At 43.9% G+C, this 13,221-nt stretch overlaps 1 protein-coding gene across 1 annotated transcript in view; it reads right to left on the bottom strand.

Annotated features, from left to right (window-relative positions):
• The window catches only part of mnat1 (MNAT1 component of CDK activating kinase), a 48,230-nt gene that overhangs the window by 6,142 nt on the left and 28,867 nt on the right, over nt 1–13,221 (bottom strand). Inside the window, exon 7 of the mRNA XM_080512380.1 lies at nt 6,246–6,367. Within this exon, the coding sequence (XP_080368506.1) occupies nt 6,246–6,367 (122 nt within the window). The remainder of the gene's footprint in view (nt 1–6,245; nt 6,368–13,221) is intronic.

Raw genomic sequence — 13,221 nt, 5'->3', positions numbered from 1 at the left:
TAGGTATCACTTACATAAGCACCTCGAACAGTGGAAACAGGCAAAGGAGATTTCAATTAGAGAGGGAAAAAACAGAAAAAGAGTTGGCTGGAAGTAAGAGGAGGCAGACAAAGAGCAGGGAAAGGTAGAGCTGAGGGAGGGCCATAGTTCATACATCATAGTGGAAAAGCCCCTCCCACTCCGAGGTGTGCATGGCAAATCCCTACGGCCGAGCCCCACATGACGGGAGTTTGTTTTGTTTCTCCAGCTCTTAAGAGGAGAAAATGCGCAAGCTAATCCCCCTGTACAAAGCTGGGCCCTCTGCCCCCGGGGGAAGAACTGAGCAGAGGCAGAGTGTTGGTGTTTGTGCCTCTCGTGCGCTCAGTCTTAGTGTTCACATAGTTATGAACGGGCTCAAAATCAAAGCATGCAACTGGAGACGGCGTATGGCTGTAAACCTCAGCTGGGATGATTGTGTGTGTTAAAATAGTCAGGAGACGTCACCTCGCCCTCCGCTGGGTGTTGACCCCGCCGCCTCTAGGCCGTGATACAAATAAATCTGGAAGGAAGAGATGCTGTTATCCTTGGAGTTCCCAACTTACTGGTGTCTCCTTCACTGGCAGCAGCCTGGATTGGCCTGGCCTGGGTTCATCCCAGCAGGAGGACGCTGGTCTGTCTGGCACACAGCCACACACAGAAAACAATAACACTAAAAGCAGACCTCTTTCAGATGACCAGAATACACACAAGACAAATGTACCTCCCACTCTGTCCTCCTGTAATGGTCCCTGTGTTTCCGCCCTACGCTTCAGGTCAGAAATGACTCACCCGCAAGTAAAGAGCTTCTAGTCAACTGCAGCGCGTGCTTATTTTGAGTCATACTTCAAGAGAAGATCAATATTTGCGCAGATCTATGGGAGGGAAAACAATAGTGATCTGGCCTCCACCAGCACTGTCTGTTAATGGTCTGTTTACTGAGACAGACGGGATAATGGTGTGGGTGTTGGCTGGTGGGGAATCAGACGGAGGCCGCGCTGCTCTCGGTTTCTGATCTGGTTAGTAATGAGGGGCGCGAGCATCCAGAGTGAAAGACTGAGGATCAAAAAAGGCGGTGGCTGTATGCTGTGAATAAAGATTGGGCATCCTGTTGACACAGACAGGTTTGCAAGTCAAATATCTGCCCTGCTGCATCCATACCTTCACAGCGCCTGCTCTCTCTTTTGTATATGGAAATTTTTAAATCTGTGTCCAACATGCAGGCATTCAAGCCTTTACATCTAAGCTACAGAAACACTTGAAAGCTCAGCGAAGCACTGAAGTCTGCTATTACTGGCAATGCTGGATCTCGTAACACAAGACAGCGGCACGTGCAATGAGTGTGTAGTGTGGAAGAATGGAGGATATCAGATATCTGAGAAACCAAGTTCAGCTGTAGGCCTCGGTCATGGTGGCAACCCCAAAGTATTTCAGGAAAAACACCATTGTTATGTAAGAGACAAACAAACCCATTCCCATAAACTGTGACATTGGCGTCACAGATTATTCAGAGTATATAAGTTATCTAACAGTAGTAAAAGAAGATCAAAGAGCTTGACAGAGTTCATCTGAGGTCACGCCAAGCGGAGCCTCATTCTTCAGCTCATAACTTAAGCATCAAAGCTGCGTTTGTGTGAGAGAGTGCACGGCTATTTGTGGCCCAGAAAACAAGAAGAGTCTCTCCAAGGTGCCATCACTCTGCTCCTGTCAGTCTAAGAACTCCTGCGTCCTGGTTCTGCACCTCAGGTCGTCCACGGTCAGTAGCCTCTGACCTGCGGCCCCTCCACGGACCCCCACAACCCCATCAAAGCCATATATGCCTTGCAGGGAATAGAGCAGCTTGGATACATGAAAAAAGTGTATTCATGGCTGTTTCTAGAAATTCCTCTGGTGCAGCTGCATAATGGTAGAAAAAGAACAATATCATGGCTGAGCTACATTTTCATCAGAGTGAGACATGGAACCAAGGGATGGAAAGAATGATTTGTATGCAATTTTAACTTCGTATACTCTAATTCTGTGATGGCAGAAGTGGTCCCTATTGTACTCCATGGACCATGTTCAGAGGTCCTGCTGCCTCACAGAGTCAGTTCCATGGTCACTGGTGCTGCTCATGGCCAGCAAGAACAGAACTGGAAAGATGGAGGGTTTAAACTTGGCAGGGAGCCGAGTTTAAACCTAGCAGGGAAAAGGCGAGCAAAGCTGCCTGCCAGGAACCGAGGGCTGAGATGGCACCACCGACTATCCTGGATATCTCTCTCAAAAGCACTTAACATGCAGAATGAGCCAGCACACAAACAAACAAACAGATGCACACACCATTCAAATAAACACGCAGACGCCGAGGGATGCGTGGAGAGCTAAAGAACACAGACAGGAGGAGAGCATCACTCAGAGACCCATTAACCCCTGGCTCCCAACCAGAACAGTGAGCCGGGATCCTTTAAGTACATGTTAAACATAGCCAGTCTACATGAGCGTGCACAAGTGATTTATGTGCGACTTCTTTGTTCGTGTGCCCCTAAAAACACGGATCCACTCCAAATAAAAGCCCAGGGTCAGGTTTTAAGGGAAAAAAATGACAGGCTATCGTGAAGGTCACAGAGCAAACTACCATGGATATTTAACCATTAAGACATTGACTATGGTTTTTTTTGTGGGAGAAAGTGCTCTTATGACTACTTCCTCATGCACCCACGGGAGATGAGCTCCAGACTAAACACTGCTCATTCAGCTGCTCCCCTTCACCCCACCGACAAGAGACGGATGCCTGACAAGCACTCCCTACAGAAAACCTCACTTTTTCCACCAATTACAGAAAGCAATGCCGAGTGGGGGAGGAGGCAAAACTTCAAAATATTATACACAATGGCATTTGGTGAAGCGCATTGAGCAACCTCTGTCAGAGAGAGATGGGCTAATTTCAGGGCGACCCATGCCAACACAAACAACTGTTCTGGCTGGCTTTCATTGTCAGCACTTGAGGTTTGAGTCGAATTTTTCAACGCTCCGCAGCCAATTTCTCTTCCCCCTATTTTTCCCCCCATATGATTTGTTCTTGTCCAAGATCCCAGTCAGTCTTTCATCGCCTACACAGTCAAGAGCTTAAAAAGTATTCTGCTAAGGAGCAGATTCAGATGATCATACACATATGTACACACAACAAAAATATTTGTTTTCTTTCTTTTTCTGTTAGTCCACCAGCGCTCGCCTTGCTGAGCTCCTCAAATGACCTTATTCTAAACGTGCGACCTGACAGATTCAGGTTGGGTCCATCGGTCCATGCAGTGGCAGCGTGAGGCAGCTGAAGTTTAACGGCTACTGCTTCACTCTCTAGGTACTGTGTGCTGGGATTCACATCACAGCCATGTCAATGTAAACATCATATGGTTCTGTTTGTGCCTCCAAAGCAGTATTTATCTCTACTTTGATTTTGTTTATTAAAGGCTTTTACTGTTCAACATAAAAGCAAGGAGCCATGGCAGGACATTTGGAGTGCAGGCAGCAGTGCTGCACTCAGTCGCTCATAATTCTTACGGCTCACGCACAGTTCTGAGCATCTGCCAGTCATGGAGATGGGCAGCACTATATGGCCATTATAGAAACCTCACACAGTCGGAGTCATATCCTTTGTGGCAAATCATACGCACCTATGCACATCAGGGGAGGGGCCTCTCGATGTATGTGTGTTTGGAGGGGGGAGATGCTGAGATGGAAGCTGAGTGGGCACTTTTGGAGGCCCCCGTTACCTCAACATGCAGCTTTACAACACTCCGGCTATGGAGCATCTGTCTTTAATAGAAGAGCTCAGCTCAGCCCAAATTTATTCACGTACAGCTGACGGAGAGGGAGAGACAGTGGAAGGGGTGTGGCCCGTCTTTTTTCCTGGCAGCCGTGCAGCTCTCCTGCGGTTTTTTGGGGGGCAAAGGGACAAGGGGAAAGAGACACAGACTGAAGGGAGAGGGAGAGTGGTGGTACAGAGGAAAGCATGGCTCCACTCGGAGTCCTGTGTTGGCTGGACATCCTGTGCAAGAGACGAACCCTGGAGGGGCCTGGGGCCACCAGGGACGGGTACGTGAGCTCAACTCTCCAGCGTCACTTGATGGCTGTGTCCAAGATAAATCACCAGTGGTGCTGCTGTCCCTGGGCCTTGACCAAGACAAACAGCCCTTTTTTAAAATAAGGACCTGCCCTCTCACAGCCCCTTCCACCTCTTCCACATGCAGACACGTCCAGATCTCCTCACATGGTCAGCTGTACTCCCTTCACAGGTCACAGGAGAGGAGCTGTAGGAATCACTTCTCACTCTCTCAACACTGTCTACATTCTCTCCCCTCTGCAGAATCACTTGTGAATATTTACCACACCACACAAGTTCCATTGTGGCCAAAACGCTGGGATTGCAATAACAAGGGTGAGCATGAGTGTGTATGACACAAGATGTACAGCACAGTTCGGTGACACTGTGTGTGTGTGGGTGTGTGTGTGTAGATGCGAGCCTGATTGTCTGTGTATAACACAAAACCTCGAACTTAGCTGAATCACAAACTGCCAACAGCGCAGAAGTGTCAGCACTATTCCTTGCTTTTACTTAACAGCACATTGCATCTTGGGAGTTGTGGTTTGTCTGAATGAGCCTGTCTGTGTCGCTGCCTGCAGTCTGCACCAAAGGGATTGGTGTTCCTCACTGAACAGAGCCTCATTTATCTCTGTGGCAGAGTCCTTCCTCTCCAGCATCGGTCCTCCTGGACCCCTGAACTGCTGACACTGGGGGAGCCTCCTCTTCCTCCCGCCTCTGAGCTTCAGCATGCAGCAAAAATTGTGAGATGTGTTTCATCTGCATATTGATTAGGCCGGCCAAAAGAAGTCGGACCTCAGCACTTCGCTGAATACATAATGCAAATAAGCTCCAGTTATTCAGTTTAAACTCTCCTGAAATGTTTCACCTTCGGTCAGTGCCTTTTCAGGTAATTAGGTAAATGTGATTGTGCAACAAAAGTCAATAGCAACTTTTATCTGAAGAATAAAGTACAAGTGAAGTAGAAAACTCCCATGATGAACATGCTGACAATATGTTCATACAAGCAGCTCTCAGCCAAATGAAGGTTACCGTCAGGGTGACGCTGAGCTCAAAGTCACCCAGCTCGCCCAAAAACAGGCTGACCCCCTTCAGCCTCCTTCACCCATTAAAAGCCGGCCCTCTAAGTGTGTGGGCAGGCTGCAGTGCCAGCCGGGGCAGTGTAGATGGCTGGGCGCTGGGCTGTCTGATGGATAGCTTACATTCAGTGCGTACTGGACCGATGGCGTCGTGGATTGATTGGCCCAAAGGGGCCGTCGGGGGGAGGGAGCACTTCCTGTTTGTGTTAATGGAGGTTCCTGCAGATGCACTGTGGCAGCTTGTGCAGGGTGATGGTTGTTTCTCCCTTTCTCTCTCTTCTATTCATTTTGCTTTCACTCTTCCAGTCAGAGGAGGGAGAAGTGAAACAATCTAGACTTCTGAGTCTGAGTGCTGTGAAACAAAACCTTTTTATCCTCCACATTTTAATGAAACAACTTTTCTCTTGAATAGTTTCATATATATTTCTAAGATCACAATGTACTTATTAGTCTCATGGGGGAATGTTTTAACCATTTTAGCCATTAAAGAACTGAGAATAGAAATGAGTTTCTGATGCTTTTACTGAAACACCTAAAACCTTATAATAATCTTGAATTACATTAGTACATTTATAATGTAAAGTTCTCTGTTTGATCTCATTAAATGTTAGGTTTCTATACTATTTACTACTGTTTTATGTCATATTTTGCAATGTCCACCCCACTTTATTTTGATATTTAATTTTCATTCATATTTAGCATCTATATAACTGTGTACATTTTTATATTCTTTTAGGTGAGAGGGGTGAAGGTGAGCTGAAGATTTAATCATTTGAAAAAATACGTTTGAGTAAAGTTGTAATAACACTTTAAATCCCTCTTCTTTAAATCCCTCTTCAGTAACTTTCTGAAGTAACTTTCAATTATATTCAATGTTCTGATACAAAAACATTTACATTTTCCTATCCAATTAACTTCATCATGATCATATTCTTATTGCTTTTTGTCATTGATCTTGGACACTAGAGCCATCTCAATGAAAAAGAATCAACAATAATAAACAAATGGCTTGTAGAAAACTAAAATGAAACTGTCCTGATGTGAGAATAGAGACTGAGTGTAGAAGTTTGTACCCGAGTCTGCTCAGCTGCTCCAGACCAGGCACGGGGGGTCCGTAGGTTTTCACTTGAAGGGGTTTGTAGCAGTACAGAGCTTCCGCTAACTTGGGTACCGGCTGGAAAGACACAGTCTGACGCTGGGGGGAAAAAAACAAAAAGAAGGAATAATTAACAGAACAATAGTCACTGTCTCGTGGTGGAAACTATGACGATGCCACAGAATAGAAATTTCAGGATGGGCTTAATGTCAATCAACCTGCAGCTTTCCGGACTGACTGGATTGGACATACAAGTTTAGTCTGACAACATTTCCGCAGGCGCTGCTGGTTTGATGGAGAACCGAGGTCGGACAATGACTGTGCATGTTTTTATGTTTTCAGCATCCAACACACTGCTGGCCGCTAAACAACTTCCCCTGATGGAAATCTGAACCAGGAGAAAGAACTGTTAATACCAAACTGTAGGTTTGCGGTCTGCTTGATTGGGCAAATGTAATTCCAAGGAATGAAGAGTGTGCTTTGGGAGAAAAATGGCTATTGGCGATTTCTATTAAACCACAAAAAACAAATGAAGTGATAACTTATGAACATAGTGATTGGGTTTTGTTTTGTTTGTGGGTTTAGCTGGGATTTTTTGCTGTCTGCCTCATCCTTCCATGGTTTCACATAAAATAGTCCAGTACATTCAGCTTCTCTGCCGCTAGTTTCTCACTGTATAATGTATTGCACTGATAAAACTTGCTATGTCCGACATGGAAACTGGACTCTCCAATAAAAACATTCAGCTTAAAGCTGCAATTTCAGCCAGGCAGGTTTATTTTCTTCCACTCGACTGTAGTAATGGATTGAAAACCAGGGAACTTTTTTAAGGACACTGTAGGATTTTTCAATTTGGGGCTCTGCCATCCAAGAGGGGATTTCCATGCAGTGTTAGACCACTATGTTGTCTCCAGCATTAAAGCGACGAGACTCAGAAGACGAGCCATGAAACAAACCTGGAATTAAGTAGATGATGTTTAAACAAACACTCACTATTTTAGAAGGTAGTAAAGGAACTCGGAGACAAAGAGAAGATAAAAAGATAAGCGTGGAAGAAAAGTAAAAAAGTAGTGGGGGAGTATAAACCTCAGAACACAGAGAGGAGAAGGATGAAAACCAAAGTAAACAAGTAACATGTGCCCTGCGGCCTCAGACTGCCTGTCCTCATGCGCACGCACGCACGCACGCACGCACGCACGCACGCACGCACGCACGCACGCACGCACGCACACACACACACACACACACACACACACACACACACACACACACACACACACACACACACAGATGGGAAATATACCAACCAAAGTTGGGCTGGAAGTTACAAAAGAGCCAAAGAGATGCACACTGATGGGAAAATCTGTGCAGTTATGAAGCCAAACACATCGCGGTATGACTGTCACTGCCAGGTCAGTGTGTGGGATTGTCAGACTTGACAGAACACACACAGACAAATAAACCCATTGAGAATGTACTTACATGGTCATTCACAATTAAGATGTACATTCAAGATGTAGAAATAGATTTCACCAACTTGGTATGTTCAACAACTTCACTTTGGGATTGAAAAACTCTCACAGTTGATAAGAGGACTTTGTCCATATTACTGAATTGTACTCCCCAAATGACTTTCAACTGGAGGACAAGTCTGAACCTGCTGCATTCAGCAGAGGTTTGCACAAGCATGCGGGGGAGTAGCGGGGATAGTGGCAGGGGCAGTGTATTTACAGTCAGAGAGGTTTTTCCACTAAAGAAGTGATTAAAAGATGAATTTCTGCTCAGAACAGGACATCTTACTGGGCTGCATTAACACGTCAGTGATGACTCCAACAGCAGATCAGGCCCTGTCTTCTACGAACACTGAACTCTATGTTTGAGAGAGTAGCCTTCACACTTCTGACCGAAAGTAAGACAAACTGCACTGCTGTCCAATTCACTTTGCAATCTCACCACTAATATGTGACCAAAACATGTCAATAAAACAAATTCGACAGATGATGTGACATACAGTCACAATTACCCAATAAAGCCAAGACATATAAACAGATTTTAATTATTTGCAAATCACAAAAAAACATACTCTATTGATATAGAATAAAACAAATGTATCAGACGTTTAGAAATGAGACATTATAATCAATATAAGTTGATTTTGTATGACCACACACATCTCACAAGGCTGGAAAAATTATTGATATGAATCAAAAATGAGAATGTCATTTGATAAATAGGCCAGTTAGACCTGTACAGGGTTCCCTGCCTTCACAATGGATGGGAACATTTCAGTGAAATGATTGGGTCTGAAAGGTACTTGTGAGGGGCAATGCATCACAGATATCAGAGGTTTACCTATCTGTGTATACAAACTCCAACAATTGAGAAAAATATGTTCCTCGCTTTTAAAATGTGATTAGTTTTGCATTGTATATTATCCAAGATCCCAGAGAATGGGGAGAAATCAATGTGTGAAGGTACGAAGTCTGATAAACAAAATAAGGCCCTAAAGACAAGTGTGAACAGGTACAAAAGTTCTGTTTCAAACCACTTCCTGAGGTGGTCAGGGACGCATTTGACCACAAAGACTTTGAAGCGTGAACAGCATCAGTCGCGAATGCATTCTGGGAGGGTGGTGTCGCAGGAAAATATGTCATAAATAATTCATAAACTAGGGGTGTAACGGTACACAAAAGTCACGGTTCGGTACTCAGTTAAGGGGAAAAAAACTTTTACTTGCCCGGACAAATTTTGACTTGTAAATGATATATAATATATAATAAGCTTGTGTAATGTATGAATGCAACCAACATAACTTTTTACTTAAAAACACTTGTAGTTTCTTTAATAATCAAGATATCCTAATGACATTTTCAGGGAAGGCGTATCTCTCTATGCTCTTCAATCTGAAGGAATAATAATATATATTTTAAGTTTGTTCTTCACAGCAAAAAGCCCAGAGTTGAATTTACTCCCACAGTGTTTATGTGAGACCGACCTCTGAGCTTTTTGTTGTTGGTCTGAAATAAATGTGATAGTATTAAAATTGGAGCCGTCACCCAATACTACCATACTACTACATACTGCCACACCTTATTTATTGTACTAGTCACTTTTTATCCATATCAATCTAGTTAATAACATGGTGTGTCATGTATTTTTATTATATTAACAAATCAAATCCCTGTTCCTCCTCCTCTTCCTGCTCAGTCAACTTTTTTTCTGAACCATAAAGTTATGAAACTTAGGGATTAGAAAGTCAAAATAATCAACAATACATCTTTTCAGTTGAAGTTGTTTTTATGTGTTGATTTGACTGACTTTTTAAATCATTCCGGTGACAACCTGAATGCTGACGGAAGTGAAAAATTCAAAATGACGGACGACGAGGAGTTTCCCCGACGACGTTGTCGTGCCAGAATCTGCACGTCCTGTCGCTATCGCGCACATCCATTCAGTTCGACACCTGCTGCTCAGCTTTTGTAAATCGCAAAAGTCAGCCACGCTTGTGTTATCTAATTGACTTCACAAAACCGAAATAATTGTGAAACAAAAATAGCACATTTTCACAATGACTGATTGACAATGTTATCTTACTTTGAAAATGACGGGTATCAATGATAACATGAATGCACTGTAAGCTACGTCTTGCAATCTTGCAGTGTATATATGCACTGTTTAATATAAGGAAAATAATCTTAAATGGGATTTGACAGTAGCCGACATAAATCCAAAACAATACAGAATCAATCAGACTGTTAATATCCGTCTTTTGATGAACATGGATCAACAGAATGTGGATTAAAGTACAACATAATGATATTGAACTTCATGGGAAAAATAACAAGGAAACGAACACGATCACTGTTTATTTCAGTGAACCGTCTCATTTCCATATACAGCAGAACAAACTACTGTAACACTTACTGAGGAGAAAATCCTTCACTTTGTGCAACACTTATATTCAGCATTGATGGTGTGCATGCCACAAAAACACATGAATGACGTGTTAAACAACGCAGGCCGTGCAGATTCTGGCACGACAATGTCATTTGAGGCATTCCCAAGGAATTACGGAACGCTCTCCAATCAAGATGCACATTTTCCGGGAAAGACACACTGTCACTGACCAGAATGGAGAACGTGAATCAGGATGAAAATAGCAGCCAGGGTCTACACATACTATTATCGGTGTTCACGCGAGAATCACGTGATTGCGTTCTTGGGGCAAGAAAGGGCCGCTCCCTGTGGTGGCGTGATCCATTGGCGATACCAAGTGATTTTTGCCGAAAAAATGTCAAAATATCACCAAAAAACCACGAGCCCGTTCGGGCAAGTTGGGTGGAGGATTCAGTTGCCTGAGAAAAGCATTTACTAGTGCCGGATATGCGGCAAAGCCTTTATGTCGAGCCCTAGTCTTATCATTTTTTGTTAGTGCGGTACACCTCTGGACCGGACCAAACATGCCTGGACCGAACAGTACGGGTGTGTACATTACTACACCCATTTTCATTTAAGACAATGCACCAATCTGAATCATACAGTCTTTAAAACTTTACAACTTCCCAAAGAAACTGTGGTGAACAACATGGATGTTCGTGCCTGGAGATTTGCAGAGAGACAGTGCCTTAAAATGGCTGGATGACTCATATCATAAACAGGCCAATAAGCAGAAGTGAAGTAGACGTAGTAACACAATCTGATCGGTTAGCCCGAAAGCGCATGATACAGTAAATGATCTGCGTCAGGGCTTGCCACATAGTACTGTATAGGTGTGAATGTGAGCTTATGTTGTTGTCCGTGTCATGCACTCGCCCATAGTGAGATGCGTTCGGCTCCAGCGTCCCGCCAAACGATAAAGTACCGCTTTATAATTGTAATGCATCCATCCACAAGATGAATGGATGCATTACCTTCACACGCAGTGTCTCAACAGTTCTTGAGTATATGTACTATACATAGAAAGAAAACTCACGGAAAAAAACCAAGCTCTCTGCGCAAAATGAGGCCCAACATACAGTACACATTCTGCACATACAGACAAGACTGTGTTTTCTGAGATACATGCATGGATTAAAGTGACATTCAACATCCCAGCAAAGAACTCACTAACGCACGCACGCACGCACGCACGCACGCACGCACGCACGCACGCACGCACGCACACACACACACACACACACACACACACACACACACACACACACACACACACACACACACACACACACACACACACACACACACACACACACACACACACACACACACACACACACACACACACACACACACACACACACAGAAACGAGGACTCTGAGATTCTGAAGCCTGTACGTCCTGTGTTTGGACCATTTAGAGTTCTTTGGTCCGTGATACATTTAGTCTTGAAGTGAAGGTGTGAAGTGAAGGACCACACCACAGTTAGTTCTGAACTGAACCGAGATGCTTTTCCAATTCATTTGGTTAGTTTTTGAGTGAACCAGAGTTCAGATAGTGTTTACACTTCTTTTTTTTACATGTCTACTGCAAGCACGCAACAATCAGAGTCTGCTCTAATTTGAGTTTGTGAAAACAGTCTTAATCACTTGAACTAATTTGAAACTAATTGTTTCAATACAAATTTAGGAAAATGGATCCAAAGGTGGGTGATATCAGCAAAACACAGTTTTAAAACTTTCAGAGTGGATGGGGGAACGTAAAAAAAAAATAGATACACTTTTCTACAGTTCTCAGTCCACAGTCAACCTTTAACCCTAAGGTGCCAGCAATCAGTTATCCCATCTCATCCATTCATCCAACACAGTGCAGCCCCACCACAGGCTAATGAAACCCAGGCCCACAACCCCAGTCTCTCAGTCTTTCACCCATCAGAGTGGAGCAAAGGGCCAGGGGGGCAAGAAGAAAAGTCCACCAGCAGCAAAGTGGTGGGGAATGAGCAGAGTAAATTGGAAGTTGCAGATGACTGAAGTGTAGTAAATCAGATTTTTAAGTGACAGACAAAAGTTTCTGTTACATTCCTCTGCAAGGACACCTTCAAAACTGGCTCAGAGTAAACAAATTCTCCTGAACACATGGATACTCACACTGAGAGGCTTTGTAGGTCCTCATACATTCAGAAGATTAATGATTTTACAATCTGGAAAACATCTTAATTGTTCTGACGGATCCGGAGCAGTCCTTAACAAAGAGATGTGTCCTCACAGAACTCCTCCGCTATGTCTAATAATAACAATACTGAAACTTTCAATCATGAATTCACCACCTCCCATTAAAAGCTTGTGTGAATTACAGCATGTCAATGTTGTTCTCCAAACACTGTAGTGAAACAAAGCAACTGAAGCGGGGGAGATTGGACCCCCAGCCAGACCCTGTGGAGGAGAAATGGCTGAGGAACTATGGGCCATTGCAACAACACTACAGAAGGGGCCAATGCAAACATCTGCTCTAATCATCAAGGAGGTCCATCCTACTACATACACAGGACTGTGTGTGTTACAAGTTTGTCTATGTTACCAGCATTTAAGACTCTTATAATACCCCAGTGGCACTAAAATGAAACTCTGGGACTCGTCAATCTTAATAAAACCATAGGGGAGGGTGATGAATGGAAATCACCGCTGCGCCATTGGGAGTGTTCCTACTTCTCCTGCAGATGTGCTTCTACATCAGGTATACATGAAGCTATGGAGATCTGGTCAGCATTACTTCACACGTAGAGAACATCTAATCGCATAGTTGAAGTGGCAGGTGTGCTGAGTGTCAGTCAGATTGTAATGAACCATTACGTTGCTCTCTTCGTCTCAGCAGTGCCATCTGGGAAAGTAACGGGGTTAGCACATCCCACAGAGGGACATGACAGACATTCATGCGCCTTTTATGGGACAGGCGGTCTCATAAAAGTCATTACTGCTGAGGTATGAGAGTTCTCTGCCGTGGGTCATGTGTGTGTTGTC

The sequence above is a fragment of the Blennius ocellaris genome (genome assembly GCF_963422515.1).
Source record: "Blennius ocellaris genome assembly, chromosome: 17".
Classification (NCBI taxonomy): Eukaryota; Metazoa; Chordata; class Actinopteri; order Blenniiformes; family Blenniidae; genus Blennius; species Blennius ocellaris.
The sequence above is the reverse complement of the archived record's forward strand: the minus strand, read 5'-3'. Positions and strand labels throughout refer to the sequence as shown.